This window comes from Phasianus colchicus, chromosome 16, assembly GCF_987193195.1.
Source record: "Phasianus colchicus chromosome 16, bPhaCol1.hap1.1, whole genome shotgun sequence".
Classification (NCBI taxonomy): Eukaryota; Metazoa; Chordata; class Aves; order Galliformes; family Phasianidae; genus Phasianus; species Phasianus colchicus.
In genome coordinates this window covers 13,531,387-13,549,798 of record NC_143451.1, presented here as the reverse complement: position 1 = coordinate 13,549,798, position 18,412 = coordinate 13,531,387, and the positions used below count along the sequence as shown (strand labels likewise).

The following is an 18,412-nucleotide window of genomic DNA, read 5'->3' as shown; positions in this document are numbered from 1 at the left end:
CATGGGTGCAGCTGTGTGGGCCACATAGATGACATCAGCACTACATGAATTCACCACGCTTTCCAGCCTGGAACAGACCCACAGAAGTTAGATATCAGGATCTAACACAGAATGCAATTCATGTAATTCCTATTAAATTAAAATAGTCAAAAGTCTGTAATTGTAGAATGTGACCCGGGGAAGTGGTGCAAACACACTGTCAAAGCCTTCCTTAACTTCAAGAAGCCAGCAGCTACCTGTTCCCTTAAGATACTTAATCTGGCTCCTTCCTTCTGCCTGGTGGGGAAGAGGCATTGCATCTATTGCACCCAGGCTTCACCCCAGCAGCACACTGGCAGCAGAAGGCAAAATGAACCACACTGCTTCAAAGCAGCTCCCCTGTGTGCCACCTCTGCCTGCTGCCAGAGCCACCATTCCCACCCCAACAACTGTGTTTTTGCTTCCTCCTCCACCTGAGGACATCTGAATGCAAAGCCTGTATCTCTGGGCACAGGCAAGCAGGCTCTCTGGTTTAAAGCATTCTAAAGCTCTCAGTGCCATAAGAAACACTCTGCCCTGTTCTATTGTGGTGAATATGACTCATAACTTCACATCAGTTATCTTCTCTTTCCAAAACATCACTAGAAAATTGGGTAATTTTAAATCTACTGTGAGAATTTAGACCCAGTTCACCTGCTTCTCTCATCTCCTACAGCCAGGTGCATTTGAAGGTGATACAAATTCCTCAGGTCAAGCCTCGTTTGTGCTTTGTTATTTAAAACACCATCAGAAGAGTCTACAGGAGGATCAACTCACACCAAGAGCATTTTTAGGGGAGCACAGGCTGCTAGCATCTATCATAAGTGCCTCCAGAGGTGCCAATGTGATGTCCCCAGCTGGTGACAAAGGCTTCGGACACACAGAACAAAAGCAGACTGCTGTGCTCCAAGCATCCCACACAGCACTGTGAGCTCACCTCAGCCAGGCTGCTTCCCACAGCCCCCGATACGTACTAGAGGCTAAAAGGACAGACAACTTCATTAATGATTCAATTTACCCTCTACAAGTTGGTGTCAAGAATTCTCATTTCATAAGAATGATGGCAGCCTGCTCCTCTTTAGCTGTGGTCCCGAGGAACTGTTGAGTTAAAGCCATTCTTAAACTGTCAGAGCATCCACACTAAAACAAGCTGTAAAAATCCACCTTTACAACACTGCCCTGTGCAGGATACCCACAGTGCAGGCATTGCCACACACCACCTGATTTTCGGTACAGATCCAAAATGAAGAAACATCTCCAAAAAATAAAATTAATAAGTGGGCTTTAACATCTAGTTCAACCAATTAAAAAGTGTTGGGTCCAAGGAGACAGGCTCTGCTGCTGTGGCACCAGCCAGTTTTAAGGGCATTCCCACAGAGCAGGGACTGTCACCTTTAACAAATCACTGCACCCCTCACGATGCGACTTCCTCATTTATGTGACGGCTCTTTGCAAGGTGCTCTCCCCAAACACAGCCGCCAGCAGGTGTAAAAGGGAGGGAGGGAACTCATGGCTCCCTGACTTGACAAGGGCACTCGGGTCTGGAGGAAGATGAAACGTGTGAGGGAAGAGAGAACTGAAGATCATCCGATTTGCAGCGGTGCTGGAGGACGCAGAGCCTGAGCCACGTCTCCTCTAGAAAAGAAAAGAAAGATGAAGGATGCAGCGGCAGCCAGGAAGGCTCAGAACTGCTGAGAGATGCCAAAGCGCCCAGGTTCCAAATGCTATTCTGACAGGGAGTTTGTGTCAGAATATGATGGCCTGCACTGTGTTTCAGCAATCAGTGCTAACTGGTGCGTGCAGCACGTGAGCATCATCTCCAGAGAGTCTCTTTTCTCCCTCCTGAGTTACAGATAAGATGCTACAGTGACAGCAGAAGTCTGGGCAAGTGAAACACACACCAAGCTGGAACGGCAGGAATGCTCTAGTGGCTCGGATTTGCTCCTTGTGGACATCCAAAGGGAGCAGGGCAATCTTCTCACTGCTTCTTACACTTGTCACTGAGATAAGTGGTGCAGAAAGGCTGGAAGGCAGCAGAGAGGCAGTGCAAGCAGGCAGGAGAAACGTGAACATGGAAACAAACTCCTCTGTGCATCGCACAGATAGAAGGAAATTTCTCTGTAAAGCTCCCATCATCACAGAAACCCCTTCTGCCATGTAAAGAAGCAATTTGCCTTTGAGGGAGAGAGAGAACTCAGCAGAGGGATAAAGCACGACAAGCATAAAGTGCGGATCAAAGGGAGGAAAAAAAGGAGGTAAAACAAAGTGGAAAAGCACTGAGAGGGAAGCCAGGTGAGAGACGAGGAGGAACTGTTAACTGCTCAAATAAACATTCTATTGCATCCACATAAATCCTAAGCACTTTAAGTGACTGCTAAGCAACTCACTTAGCAAGGAGCAGACTTGTGGCTATCACCACGGGTACCACCAGCAGATGAGCTGCAGTTATCACGCTCAGATAAGGTGATAATTTTTGGTCAACAAGTTTTGAAGTCACCAGTAACACCAGTAATACCCATGATGAAAAAAATAATCCACAACAAAAACACCACCACAAAAAACACAGAGCATATGGCATTTCTCGTGCTGAAACTGTCAGACTCATAATTATCTGATTAGAATACATATGGTGCTCACAGACAGTGTAAATCTCTCAATGTAAAAAATGCTAGAGACCATTGAAGGTGTCAGCGTGAGTCTTCCTTGCAAATCTCTCTTCATTAAAGTTTCATATGGAGCCAAGTGTGTTGTAATAAAATAGCTATTAATGGAGTTATATTTATGATGATTTCTCTTTTGTGCAGCTGGATTTAACTTTTCAAACACTAAACTCCACAACAGAGCTCTGTCACAAGCTGCCACACGCTCAGAGGCTTCTTGCTTTGTCACATTTATCTTGAGATTAGATTTAATGGGAGCAACGGTTGTAAAAGTTAATCAAGATTGGCACAAAAACTGCTAATATTGCTGATTGCAAGCTGAAAATTTATGTCACGATAAGAACACAGCCGCAATTCTGTTAATTTTACATATTGATTACATGCTGACCAGAGACAAACTCATTCCCTTTTCAGTTCCAAAACACGCTTTTAAAAAGATGCTGAGTGACACTTCATTAACCACCCGAAATAGGCTGGCACAGCCTGCTTGCTTTTCCAGCTTCCATTTCAGGTGGTATTTTTCTTGGTCTCCTCCCTGCTTTACACGTAGTGCTCCATAAAGGGCTTTCTTGAAACCTAACAGCTGGCTCTGCACCGTGGAACAGGGCTTGTGCTGGGGGCAGGCAGTCCTGGGCAATCACATTCAGCCCCAGGACAGACTACAGATATGGATCTCTAATGCATGCTCATGCATTAGATCAGTGAAGAGGATTTTAAAAGCTCCCCATCAGCCTGTCTTCACCCTATGGTTCTCTGCCCCATCAGGCACAGACAGGACCAGTTCTCTGACACCAACACAGTGCTTCCAAAGTGAGCTGGGATGGAAGCATCACTCTGCATTTGAGCTCCTGGCAAGGTGCCTTTCTTCCCAACGAGGTTGATGCTGCAGACCCTGCAGTGTTCCCAGCAGCTGTCCTGCCAGTCACAGAGGGGCCAACACAGCTCCGTACCACACCATCCATCCCTGCAGTATGCACTAACAAACTGCTCACACGCAGCCCTCGGGGCCTACACACCTCTCTCTTGTTCCCTGTGTTCTTTTAAACTGCTTCCCACCTCACTTCCACATCAAGCAGAAGGCTTATCAGAGGCCTCATCTCCCTAATAATTGAGAAGCTGTTGCCTCAGCACAAACTCTTCCTACGCTCCATCTTCAGCAGAGACCTCCTCACTCACGTGGGGCTGCTGATGGAATGAATGGGAAAAATCTTCATTTTCAGAGTACAAGAAATTCTGGTTAGAAACATTACTTATTCCCTTCATGGGTTGTTCAGAGGTTGGGCTGCTGGTAACAGACTGGGGCAGCCAGCAGGAACACACACACAGACGTGTCAGCTCTACGAGCATCAAAGGTTTCTCTGCTAGGGTACATGGGGAGAGATTTGGGTAAATGAACTGTTCAATAGCAAAAAACAAAACAAACCATGAAAACAACCCGCAAGTCAGCTGCCTGCTGCCCTCCCAGCCCACCTACAGCAGGTGCTCCTGGCACGTCCCGACCCTTCTGCCACCAGGATTTAGATGTGCCCAAGTTCCCTTCTGCTCCCTCTGCAGCATCAGGGATAGTTTAACCCATATTTCAGAAATCAACCGAAGCTCCAAGGTGCCTCATTCCTGCTGTCTCCTCTGTTTGTTTGCGAGATGAGTCACACAGGTGTCAACAGTTCTAAACTGTGCAGAGCTGGGAGGTGCAGAGCATTATGTGAGAAGTTATTAATAGCTGCTATCAACCAGATCTTTGATCTGCAGGCAGTGACTTACAGCTGCTGCTCCTGATGACGAGATGGCAGCAGGCCCTCATGGACCTCCATTTCCCTTTCTAGTTTTTGAATTTTTACTAGAACAACAGACTCCAAAATTTCAAAATTGATTGGATTTGGCAGCCAACGTTGCAGTCAGAAAGGCAAACACAAGCAAGTGAAGCATAAAATTTTACTTTACAAGGGGAATATAAGGACTTTGAATCCTGCTTCTAGCAAAGTCTTTGAAAGACTTAAAGGTTGACATCACACAAAACAAACCTCCAGAGCACACAGCTCCTTTCTGAAATTTTCCACGTAGCCCTTAATCCATATCCATGAAGATAAACTTATCATTTGTTCCCTATAAATAATTAAAAGGATGCAGGAGCTGGTTCCAACACTCCTCCAGCCTTCCACCTGAAAAGGAAAAGGTAATCTGCTACCACCCAGAGCAGATTCGACCCACACAGCAAAACAACTCGGGACATTTCCATCCATCAACCCATAGCCACCACAGGCAGGCAGCAACTCAGAGCACAGGATGAATCAGCCACCTATCATGTCGTGCCAGTGCCATCTAATCCTGCTGTTAAACAATGCAGATATCAAACAACCACGTGGAGATGAAAACATTCAGGCAAGTTTCCTTTTCATCTGCCACTAAGTTCTGGCTCAACTTGCCCAAAACTGAGAAACAGGGAGGAAGAGGACTTACAATGCAATACAGAGCTCACACCACACTGCTCTGCTTGCTAAGGCTCTAGAGGTCACTGGAGCCTGTATTCCCTGCCCTAAGCCCCTACCTACCAAAGAAGAAAAGAGTGTTTCCTGAAAATGACAGGAGTGACAAGGAGATGGATGCACAGCAGGGCAGTTCACTTCATTAGGAATCCCAGGAGCAGCAATTACTACAAGTTTTACTCCATTTGAATTACAGTGTCTATAAATCTATATGCTGGTAGAATTAGATGTGAAGAAAGGAAAACTCACATACTTACAGTTATTGTAAAATCTATGGAATAAAAATGCCAAGATTTAAGATCACAGAGATATTTCCAAATACTTCTATTCAGGACCGTTCCACTCCCACCAAATACAGCAGGGAGGTAGGGAATAATTTGGCAAATGGATGTTATAATTTACCTCATTATAGCCCTGTTTCAGCCTGCAAATTTACATAAAGAGAATAATAATATAAGAATCCCTTTGAGAAACACTATCTTCAGGAAAAAAGAAAATGTTTTTCTTAGCGAAAACCCCAGTATAAAAAAAAGCAGTTAACATAGTTACTGGTGCTCCGGGGCTTTCAGGCCCGATGCCACAAAGAGAAGAATAACAGCAGACAGGTACTTTACTCTTCCAAACGCACCAAGTAAGGGCCTAATGAGCACACCCTTACTGACACAGCCTGCAGGAGAGCCTTGCTCTGCAGGGAATCACTGACACCATGCGTCGGCATTCCGAAGTCTGCATTTTGCAACCCTGCCTTCTGCAGAGCACATTGCTGGGCAGCTCGGGCTTAAACAGCCTCAGCTGTTCCCACACTGGGGTTAGAGAAGGATGCTGCTTTATTACCTCCAGCTCGGCGTTATGAGCGTGCAGCTTCTGCACCATCTCCTCGGCCTCCCGCATGCGCCGGTTCAGCTGCGGGGAGTGCTCTGCAGGGGTCAGCTCGCTGTCGTACGACTCCAGGATCGCCCGCATCCCATCCCGCTCCTGCAGGGAAGAACAGAAATCATCGTTAGGGGTAAAAGCCCTGAACCCATATATGCAGGAGGGTCCTCAGGACAATGTGTTTCTTTCACATTGCAAAAAAAAAAAAAAAAAGAAGCCCTGATGGATATATTCTCATGGTCTTTGTATGTGCATCGAGTCACAGGTGTGAGCATGCAGCTCTGATAAAAATCAATGAAAAAAACACAAGAAATGAATAATCAGCTTGTCTGGGGTATAAAAAAGCACACGTCCCTTGCAGGACAGCAACACTCATTCACCCCAACAAGCAAATAACAACTGAAACCAGAGCGTTCCTTCTTTCTGGAGACACTGTTCTAATTCAATGGGCTGAACAGATTTCTTCAGCAAAACGTTGAGTGCAGTACTTGACATTTTTCCTGCCAGAGAATTCCAGCAGTGAATGAACAGAAATATGGCAACAGAAATGAAATAGATTTGATGATGAACAAAGTGACTAAGAGCAAATATCCTCCAAATGCTATGTGACTGATCACCTGTTGAGCGCTGCAATATTCAGTGCTCGTAATTAGTATTTTTTCAGAGGTTAATATCCTGCCGAGAATGTGCTTGGCTCACTTTCCTATTTGCTGATGGTTATAAACTGGAGGATCCCCCTCCATGCTCTGAGAGCTTTCACACTCCCAAGTACAAAGCTGGGCTTGAAAGCTGACTGTGTTAGGTAGCACCTTGTGGCCAAGACACTGGTGGGGACAAAAGGCTGAACAATATTCCAGAAAGCCAGGTATGTTTTAAAGAGATTGCTGGTTACAGTGCAGTGTGCATACAGGGATTAGAGAGCTGATGAAATGTTTCATATTTTGACTGTATTGAAGAGCCTTGATGTTTGCAAGGCTGCAGAACAGAGCCAAAGCAGTACATTCCCACTGCATAAATCAAAAGAGCAGAAACTCCTAGGAAATCTTACAGGGTTGCTTCCCTTTTATTGCTGAAATTTCTATTTCACCCTGCTGCAGCAATGCACAAACGTTCAGGGCAAATCCATTATCTCTGTGAATGCTGCGATCACAAACATCCAAACTGTTATTAGAGGATCACTCAGCTTTACAGCTGTGCCGTTCCCAGGCCACTGCTGCTACAGAGAACTTGGAGCAGCTCACAAACATTGCTTAGCCATGCTGAAACACTTGGCTGGGATGCTGCTCTCCTGTGGAAATCAAAAATTACTGGGATAAGAAAGCCCTTTCCCCTCAATCCCAAATGTATTTCAGATAGAGAAAGGGATGCTAACTGCTCAGTCAAGCAAGCCCGTACCTGAAGCCCAAACCCTTTCCATTCAAACCTAAAGGTCAAACGCTGACTGGATAACACGTGTACGCATGGGGAAGGGAAGGAACATCCAAATTCAAGGTGTGAAAATAAGAAGGGGGCACTGCCACAAGAATGGTTTTTATCCAGAGCATGTGATGATGCACTGAAAGGTCAGCCAAGATGGTTGGGCTGGTCAGCAGGTAAAAGGATCTCAAGATCAAAGCCCAGCCTCAGGCTGCAAGAATTGCGTTAATAAAGAAAAACAGGTTCTAACACAAAGAGTGTTGGAAGCTATTATTGGCTTCTTGCTCAGGCCTGAATGAAGAGAAATACTTTTCTAAGGAAAGAACAGTTTTTCAGTAAAGTTTACAAAGAATTACTGATCTAACAGACACATGAAAAGAAAAACTTCCATGTTACTGTAGGAGGAGAAAACCAGGCGGAGTCACACCACACCTGCCTGGTAATGAACTTGTTTAGCAGAAAGCCAGCAGTAAAGGATGGCTCCATCCTTCTCCCCCAGCAACACACACACACGTCACCCCGTCTGCCAAGTGTACTCTCCAGAAGGCAGCCTGTCTTTGCTTAGGAAATGACTTTCATTCTCCATTTACCCCAGAATCCCTGTCTAGGACACAGAAGAGTACATAATGATGGCATTTATTGAAGTTACTGGGTTTATCCTTGCACACTGTTGCAATTACAGCATCATCTCACTAGTTCTCTATGTACTCCAAGCTGCTCACTATCCTAATTTTCTGCAAAGCATCTTTCATCAATGTGATAATTTAACGTGGCAATGTTCTCTCCATTACAGGAGGGCAGTTCCAAACCCCTGAGCATTTTTTCAGCAGCAAACAGGACCCGTGGCAATTCCCATCACACTTGGCTTCCAATTAACTGCCGAATATGAGGTCAGTCAAGTCCTTCCCAGCAAGATTCCAGCAGTTCCCCAAGCTGTTCAGCTGCAACAACAGCAACCGTCTGCTTCCACATTAGGGTGATGTAGGATGAGAACAGGAGCAGGACATTCTTATGGGGTGTGTTTCCCCTGCAGCCAGCTACAGACCTTGCCCTTCAAAGCTGTACACTGAAAAGATGCAACTTGCCAGGAAAAGGCATGCACAGCAAAAACACAGCACAAGCAGGATTGAAAAAAAGGGGCTGAAAAACTGGAATAAAGGGTGGCACAATTAAACACTTGATCCTGGAGTCTAGTTCTCCTCCGTAATTATTTCTAAATATTAATACTGTAATGAAATCATTTCTCACCAACAAGTGGTCCCCGGCTCCATTTTCTAATTCATCCCCCACCGAGAGCACTTACTGAGAGCTTTTCTCTCCCTCCTAAAGAACTTGTTCGTTTGGCAGGAAACTGAAGTTCTTGTTAAGAAGTTCTCTGTTTAAAAAGATTCTCAACAATTTAATCCCAGTTCTGTAATTGCCGCAGTATCCCCTCATCCCATAGGACAAGATACTCCACAAGCCCATCAAAGAACCTCTGCAGTGACTTCAGTGTATCTTCTCTGACTTTTTTCTAACACTTCTGCTCTGTCAAGAGAGCATTCAGCAGAATTGCTAAAATGGGGTCCCACGGAGAATTTCCAAAACGTACCCAGCACAAAGCATTTTGCTAACCCACATCTCACACCCTGCAATGGCAGTTCACCTAAAGCAGATCCTGTAAAGTCCTTGGAGGAGCAGGAGAACACAGCACACATTTGGGTGTTCTTCACTTTGGCCAGATTCTAATCAACATCAGAGCAGAAATGCAGCTCGCTCTAACCATGTTCTGAAGGGCTTGGTTTGAGCCCTAGGATCAAACTTCTCTCCAGTTCTTCTGCCACCATCTCTATTCCTTCTCTTACCTAAAGCCAACATCTGCCCCATTTGATAAGCAACTCGAAGATACAGAAAAGTTCATTGACACTGACACACCAGAGGGCAACAGGAGCAGCTCAGTAACATAAGAGGGTCCTTCTAGGAACCCCTCTTGGGGTTGTTTTCAGGGGAAGAGCTGATAAGCCTTCCAATAAGCACCCACCAGTTGCCACCATCCTTTCAGCACAGCCACATCAGCAAAGCAGCACTGCACGCAGCTCCAGGGCAACCCATGGCCTCCGACACGCAGGGAGGAGAACACACAGCTCCCTGCTGTACATTGGAAGCAACTGGAGAAAAAGTAAAATATAGTAAAAGAATTAAAAATGCCACGGGACCCTTTATTTATATTATATATAGGTGTGTATAAATAAAATCTCAGGCCCTATTCTCCTTGATGCTTGTTGGCCCCTCCTCAAACATACACGCACAGAATTCACCGCAGACTTTCTAATTAGTTGGAGAAAAGAAAAATCAATAGGAAAGAAATTAAAGTTACAAATCTCACTGAAGTCAGTCACACACTCTGGGAAAATCTGTTCCTGGGGTAAAGTTTATCTAGTGTCATAATTTTATTGAAATCCTATATCTTCCTATTGACTTTTATCGTTTGAAGCTGGATACCACAGTTGTCATTATTAGAGCTTCAGTGTTGCTTGCAGACCCAAGGTTTTGGGTTGGTGTTTTTTTTTCCCCTTTTATAAACAAGCTGTAATTGTCTGTTTTATTGATCAATAAATCTTTGGGCTGCCTTTCTTCACCCAGCTTCTGCTCTGTTAAGACTCCTGCGCCATTCTCTGAAAGAAAATATAAGGTTGTTGTGTTTGAAAGAACAGATTGTTTTGTCATTAGCAATGAAAGAGCAGGGATTGCACTGGTCGGTTCTGATAATGGCTTTTTAATGACAAATTCTAGTCAAAGTAAAATCTGCTTTATTTCCACATGAGTGAACTTCAACTATTAATCCAAAACCCAAACACAGCTCGCTTGCTTTCTCACTCCTGCACGGGTTCCAGCGTGGCAGAGGAGAGAGACTTTGTAAAGTGGAATCATAATGATATTTCCCACTCAGTGCCTTTTTGATGGTGCAGAAATATTCCTGCTCCTAGTGCTAGATGAGCTTTTTGTTTAATTAATGATAATTTTAGGAGAATGCTAATAGACTGCTTCATTATAGGAAATCAGTGGCAAGATTTCCCCTCCTCTTCCTCTCCAGACTCCTAACTCCAAATTAGTCACAATAAGAGAGAGCTTCAAAACGAGACTGAAGAAAGAATACAGATCAACATCAAACAGATGCTATTTGCAATCAGGTATAATTTAGCTAACTACTCCTCCTAAAAACACAAATAGAAGAGAAAGATGAACGGAGACGTGTGGTTTTTTTGCTTTAAGCTATACAGGTATACATGTACGAAGTGTCCGAGGCTGGACCAACTGCTTAACAGGATAAAAATGAGCAGTATGAAGTGTGGGAATGAAATGTGGTCAGAAGTAACCAAAAAAACACTTTAACAGTCAAATGGCGTAAAGGTCTGCTGATGAAATATATCCTTTTGATCCTTCAGGAAAGACTGGTGGATGCTGGTGGACCTGAGCTCACTATCAGTGAGGAACTCCCCAATGTTAGGAGGCTCTGAGAACAGGGCAGAGGAACAGAGCCACCCTTTGTGAACTAAGACAGGATATACAGGCTCTGGCAGTTATCAATCACATCGTAATTGTGGTATCTCATAAAATACCTGAAGAAAATACCAACAAACAAATTGTAAGAAGGTAGAGAAGAATAGGAACAAGAAACAATCAACTGACACTCAATATGAATAATAACAAACCAGTCTATTTTCCTTCTTTGACAGGTAACTTGTCTGCTGAATAAAGGCAAATAAATCTCAACTTCAGTGATGTGTTTATCAAAGAGGAGGATTACAATTCAACATCATCTCTGTAATTGAGAGAAATGAATTTGCATCAAGGCGATGAAATTCCTGACAGCAAAGCACTGAGCCCTGCATCTCGTGTAGCAACACGGCGATCTCCATAAGTTGCAGCATCAGATGTCATTATTCCACATCATCAGCCTACAGGTGGTGAAAGGAAGTTAGTCCAGTTTTACAAGTGGTCCTCTCTAGCAAAATTTTTTTCAAAAAAATTGTTAATTATACCCACAGCTACATTGTTAAGCACAACTTCTTAATTAGGTGTTGGTCTTCATAGGCTCTACACAAAACATCCCATTGCCTCATGGAAAATGGCTGGAAGAAAAGATAAAAGAAGTGGTGACAGAAAGACCTAAGAGACAGAGGCCTGAAGACTGAAGGTACATTGGTTAAAAATGCCAGTTCAATCAGACTTTGCTGCTATGGGAACCTAACTAAGAGGAGATGCATTCCCTCAGCTCCTGACCCTCCCAGAGCATTGCTAACAAGAGCTAATTGAGCCTTCCAAAACAAACATGTCAAACAAAACTAGCAAAAATCTTCTCAACAGCAGAATCTACTGTCATCAGAAGGCAAACCCTTCCCATTTGTCTCAGCATTCTTATGTTTGGCACTAATCACATATAAACCTACATTTTCTTTTCTCAAATGTCCCAACAGTGTCCTTCTCAGAAATAGCTATTTCTCAACACTCTGGCTGACCCCACTTCCACACTGCTTTGCAAATTAGTACTGACTGCAGACACATATGTATACATAATACACCATTGAGTTTCTACTCAAGGCCCCAATTAAAGCAGCGTTTACAAAAAAGGCAGTTGACTCCATAAAGCATCCAGCAGATTTCACTGAGACCACAACTGAGCAAAGAGGCCGAGACAGAGGGAACGACAAATGGTGGCTGCTTTGGGATTCCCCAGTAAGCCCAACCATCACCTCTGAACTTCTGCACCCCAGCACAACTCTGCAGCACAACAGCTCTACTGGCAAACGTCCTGCAGGTAATTTTAAATGTGCAACTCCAATTGTATGTATACCTGATAGGCTCTTACTCTGCAACTTCTTCAGATTTACAGCTCTTCCTTTCTAGCCATTGTCCGTCAGCTTCAGCACTTCAACAGAGAGGGCTTGGCTTTGCCTTACGTCCTGGCAATGGACCAGTGCAAATAAATCCACTGTAACTCTTCTAATCTGTCTCTGATAAATCCCCTGCTTACCATCTTCTGGAAAATTGTTCATGGTCTCTAAAAGCCTCATCCTGCTTAAAGCACATACATATGCCAGATGACAAGCAATCATACAACTGACACTGCAGCAAACTAAATATTATCTGACTAAAACACCCCCGGGGTCCTCTTGCTTCACAGTGAGCTTAACATGTTTAGTTATGTTTCTTAGCCTCCTGCTGTGAAATAATTTTATGGCTGTTCTGGTGGGGTTTTTTTCCCCGTTTAACTCCCTTCCACTGGGATGTTTACCACCGCCCGTCTTGAACACAAGCTCTGTTTTCTATCTGTCTCATCTATTCATCCAAAATCCTCTTTCTGCTGCTCCTCTCAGCCCCGCTGCTCAGACAGCAGCAATCCCACACGAGTGTGAAGCTGCCGTATCCACTTGGCTCAGAACAGAGCCACGCTGCTCTGACAGCTACATGGCACCACGAGATCAGATCACATTAAAAAAATGATCATTTAGAAAAAAAAGAAAGGAAACACCAAACCCTCCCTTCCTCCTAGCCACTCCATTGGCAGAAGGAAGGCATGCAACTGACAGAAAATGTATTCATCCCTACTTAACACCAATAAGTAACTGATATTTTATTCATCCATTCAAAAAGAAAAAGGAAAAAAAAAAGTGTTATTCAAACCTGAAAATAAAGTTTTCATGGCTGGGCATCAGATTCTTCTATTCTGACAGTGTCTACAGCACATATACTTACTCCTTACCCTCTGATTTCTTTCTCCTTCTGCCCAGTCAGTAACCCACATTCTGGCCTCTAAATCTCTTAAAAGCCAATTTCCTGCAGGTTTAACCTCTTAAATATCATTAAGTTGAGAAAAGACTGAACCATGCTCTAAACCACCGCAGTTATCTCTGCAAAAATAAACAAATAAAATAAATCAGAGAACCAAGTTCATGCAATCAGTTCAATACATTTAATTGAACTTAGTAATTTCTTGGTCTTCCTATAGACATTTCTGTTCTAGAAATACAGCAACTGTGGTTTTTTGAGACAAGCAAACAAAGCAGGGCTTCCAGCTAATGCTTCACCCAGCTGCGTTATTAGAAAATGTTCCTTTTCTAGATTTTACTTAATTCACCAAATATTCCCTTTCCTTCATAACTTCAGGATATAAAACATCAAGAACTGCAATAAGTTTCAGAAATCATAGGTCAGATCATCCCATAGGTCACCCCCAGTGAGTCTGGGCTAGCTTAAGAGAGCTTATTTCATCACATCCAGTGATTGATCTGAGACAAGGTGATAATAAGTCATTACTCTGAACTGAAGTTCTACAGTTTACTGCAGTGTGGCCAAAATAAGGATTTCACATTACAAAAACTGTGTGGGTTACATGTTTTAACTTGCATCACTGGAAAACACGAATGAATAACAAATTCAATGCTTCAAGCATATAAGCCAACTTTAGCTACTGAAAAGAAAAAGGAAAGAAAAGGTTAGAAGCACAAGCTGCACCAAGCAGCACTTCCTTGGCCTTGTTAGATCAGTTTCTTCTCTCAGCTCAGACAATATGCACAGAACACACCTCATAGCACAACCAACAGCCCATATGCAGGGGTTGCCTCAGACAGTGAAGCAAAATACCCAAAGCTCAGCTCCTCTTCAGCCATTTCCTTCACTTTCTCTCCCTTGCATCAGAGTAGGAGGCTTGTTTAGTGGCTGTAAAAGAGCTTTCTGCTCCCTGAAAACACTCTGAACACAACTTGCAGCCAAAGTTGGTGAAGCAAAAGAGATAAGAAGGGGCACTGCTGATGGGAGGGAAGGCACCAAGCTGAGTTCTCCCAAGAGGTTCAGCCACACAGCATCTGATCATTAATGTCCATCAAGCTGCACTTTGAGGTCTGCCACCTCTCACTTCTGGATTCCTGAGCCCAGATTTGTAGCACATTGGCACTGGAACTCCGTGTCAGCATTGGTGCTGGCTGGCAGAGATCACGAGCTGTCCTGGACTTCCTTCCTCCCAGGCCCAGGAGTGCTGAAGAATGACATCAGGTGCCCAAAAGGCACAGAGGCTCTGATGTACAAGGCCTGCACCATGCAGGTATGGGATTGTGGTCCTCTGCCTCCATTCCAGTCCCAACTTCACCTTGGATTTCCAAACCCAAAAAATCAGTATTTAGTAAATGCAGTGAAAAACAGTCTCTCACTGATAACTTCTCTGGATATTTTCATTGCTCACGTAAATATCCAGCCTCTTTCTGAACCCTGATGAATTCATGACCTTGCCAATTATACGGTGGAAATGAATCCCACAGCTTTTTCCACTCCTTGAAAATGTATTTTCTTTTATCAGTTTTTAATTTGCCACCTTTCAGCTTCATTGAACACCTTTGTTCTTGTGCTGCACAGACAAGGAAAACAACAGCTCCCAAACAACTTCTCTAAACCATTCATTAGACTGCGAGCTATCAACTTGTCACCTCTTCTTCAACTACTTTTTAAGGTAAACAATCCCATCTTCACTTCTTTTTTTCAGCCCAGCTCCAGAGCTGCAGGTGCTCTCACAAAAGCTGCCCAGCTAGAGGATGCCAAGGTCCAGCTGTGAGCAGATGGATGCACTGCAGGCCACCCCCTGCTCAAGAAGAGTAGGGGCACTCCTATACTGAAGAAAGACCCTTCAGCCCCCGTGACAACTGCCCACATACGTGGGTTTCTTCAAATTTCAAACGTTTCCAAAAGAAAATATTACCTCTAAATAACCTACAAGTTAGTTGGGCTAATGTTAATATTAGCTGCCACTCAGCAAATGCCTCCCTTGCAGAGAGTTGCTGGAGCACTGCTTAATTCATGCAGACAAAAACGTTCCTCTCTTTGTTCTCCCTCCACTGGCTCTGCAATATTAAGTCAACAAAATCTATCCTCAGAACTGCACTGACATCAAGAATGTTATGCTCAAACCATTAGACAAAATGCAAAGTACTGAAGTCAAGCTTCATTAAAAACAAGTGGAAAAATCAGTTTACCAGAAGAAAAACATTATTTAGGAAATATATTCATTATATACATCTGAAAAAGAATGATGATTAAATGTTTAAAACCAAAACATTCAGCAATCTTTTAATTAATATTTGATCACAACATTATGCACGCTCATATTTGTTTATGTTTTATTTTCAGCCAAACCACACAGCAATAAAGACCACAGGCCCAGCATTCACCAGATCTGCTTTGTTACAGACTAAAATCACGGTTTTGTTTCCATACTAAACATCTGCTGTGTGTTATTGGAGAAAATGGACTATCAGCATTTCTACTTCTGGGCATAACTCCTTCACAGCGAGTAGAACTGACTGTCAGGAAGAAAGATGCAGGAGCAGAGGGCTGAGGTCTCTCCCTGGCACCTGACGTGGTGGGGGGAGCTGGAAAGCAGCAGTTAACAATGAACACAAACTCCTACCTCCATACCACAACAGATCCATGATGCAGAACACTCTGGATAACTCAGAAAGACTTCAGCTGAAATTTGGCCTCTCCTATATTCCACATACCAGAAGGACAGGATGAACTGTACCCAGTGCTTGATGCCAGAAGATGGGCAGATAAAAGGTAACAAGAGCCAATCATTCAGCAAGAGCTCATGATCACAATCCCTCTCCTCAACTTTCCCCGAAAAGCTGTTCTTACTCCACTCACAGCTCTTATTTCTCAGGCTCGTCCCTGCCTCTTCACTTCTAGTAACAACACACATGAGATATATCACATTGAGAGGCAGTGAGAATAGAAGGTGAGAATAGAAGTGCCCAAAAAGCAGTGAGCTGCTTGTCCCTGCCTCTGCCTGTGCACACCAAGGATGCTAAACGCACAAAGTCAAAAATCAATGCTATGCAGAAGACTCCTTGTGCAAAACATCTGCCTCGAGTCCAGCGAGCAGCAGTAGGAGCTTTACAGCAGGACGTGGCACAGCAGCCCTGCCTGCACCCCGAGCTGCCACAGCATTACCTGCTAGAAGCCTAAGTCTCAAGGTACAACCCTCAGCAAAAATTTGTTATCTGTTCCCCTACTGCAGTTTTTTGCACGTGTGAAGATATGTCCCCTCCAGACTTCCACAAAATAAGTTTTCACTCTCACTCTTGCTTTCTGCCATTTGCTGAACTGTAGTTTCACTGAAGTTTCCATGCCTATGGGAATGACAGCCATGCTAACCACACGCCTCTAAAAGGATTTAGCTATTCAGACTTCTTGTTTCCCCCTTTATCAACAGTTCAGGACTATAAACAAAGAAACGGCAGCATTAAAAAGAAAAATGAACTTTTTGGACAGAGCTTCTCCCTACCTCCTCCCTCAGCAACAAAGGCAAACAGCCGCTCACTTTGTGCATCACACGCTCACCCCGTCCTGCTCACAGGCTGCCTGACAAGGCAAACTCTAATATTAGATACCACCCTTATTAGCTGAGATCACAGAGCGTGCCGCTGTGCCCCGCAGGTACTGCACACTGCACGGGTTGCTCTCTTTCACAAATCATACGTAATTGCCTCTTTAATATCAGCCACCAAATCGAGTTGAATGTGATCATTATTCTCTAAATTCAACATTCTTGCACTTCAAACATATATTTCATACTTAAAGAATACTTTTTAAAATAAAAATGCTTCAAAAAGCTTAGAATTAAAGTCATTAGGCAATTTGACCCTCTGATACAAACAGCAAAGAGAAAAGAAAAGCAACTCCCCCTATGCTCTAAACAGCAATTCCTTTCCTGCTATCCACACAAAGAAACAGGGGGTCTCTGAAGTGGTTTTAAATCCTAATGTTTGAAGGAATGGAAGGTGATTGATACGGCTGTTATTGGTACCACCACAGGAGTGTTACTCACAGCCCAGCAGTGCTGACGGCACTGTGCTGAACACACAGCAGAGCGCACCCAGGGGCACACATCAGACAGACTGCAGGGGAAGCTCTGCACCACGCTGGGCATATGGGTGATCTCCATGCTTGGGGGTTGGCAGGAACCAGAGGGATGTGCAGTGCCATTGCACATACATCATGGCATGCAGCAAATGCAAGACTGCACGAAGAGCGCAGGGCTGGCAGGAGATGGGAAGCAAAACTCAGCTTGGCTGATTGCACTGTTCAATGTTAAGATGATTCACACAGTCTCTATTTTGTCTGCTACCAGAATGCTTTAAACAGGAGCAAGGCTGCTGACCAAGACAGGAGGGCCTGTTTGCTGGATGATTAAAACATGCACAAAGCACTGGCTGGCGTGGACTTGCAGCAAGCTGGAAGGGGAGGACAGCTATCCATCACTAATGCTTGCTTTCACATTGCTCTCCTACTCAGCTTGCTGACAGTCTGGCATGCTAATGGGTATTCAGGATTTTTTCCTCTCTTTCTTCGCATCTACCATCTTTCCCTCTCCATTTAGAACCCATTTAGTTACTTCTGGATCATCTCTGATAATGGATGCCCAGCCTCTGATTTCTGATTTCATCCCTTAGCTTCCTCTGTTTTTCATTCTTTGGGGGAATAGTTAAACTACATTTTTCCAGTTTGCTTTTTAAATTGAAAAGAACTGCCAAGAAGGGCAAATCTCACATTTCCCCACCGCTTACAGGTCAGCCTCTTCCTTGTTTGCTCCTACTGGAATAGTGTTTTTTCCTGACATATCAACCCTACACAGTAAATGCAACTGAAGTGTCACCATGAGCTCACAAAGAAGTCTGCGTGGTATCATCAATTCCTCTTCAGATCTCATTGGTTACCAGAAATAATGAAATTCACTGCCTTTAAGAAAAAAAAAATAAAAAATAAAAAACAATTGTTCACATATTCCTTTATAGTTCTGAATTGAATGCACTCTTTGCTTTCATCCTTGGTCTCATCTTGTAAAACTTTTAACTTTAGTTCACCAATCTAGCACAAGCAAGAGACTCTCCCTTCTGGGCAAAACTGGAGCAGACACAATTAAGACAGGCAAGG

The 18,412-nt window shown here is 43.8% G+C and overlaps 1 protein-coding gene across 14 annotated transcripts in view; it reads right to left on the bottom strand.

Moving 5' to 3' along the window:
• The window catches only part of MAD1L1 (mitotic arrest deficient 1 like 1), a 322,269-nt gene that overhangs the window by 188,186 nt on the left and 115,671 nt on the right, over positions 1-18,412 (bottom strand). For all 14 annotated transcript variants that reach the window (XR_016471691.1, XR_016471690.1, XM_090151560.1 and 11 more), the window contains exon 12: positions 5,996-6,136. Coding sequence is in view for 12 of the 14 variants with exons in the window: in XM_090151560.1 (XP_090007686.1) it covers positions 5,996-6,136 (141 nt within the window). In the remaining 2 variants the exon portion in view is untranslated. The remainder of the gene's footprint in view (positions 1-5,995; positions 6,137-18,412) is intronic.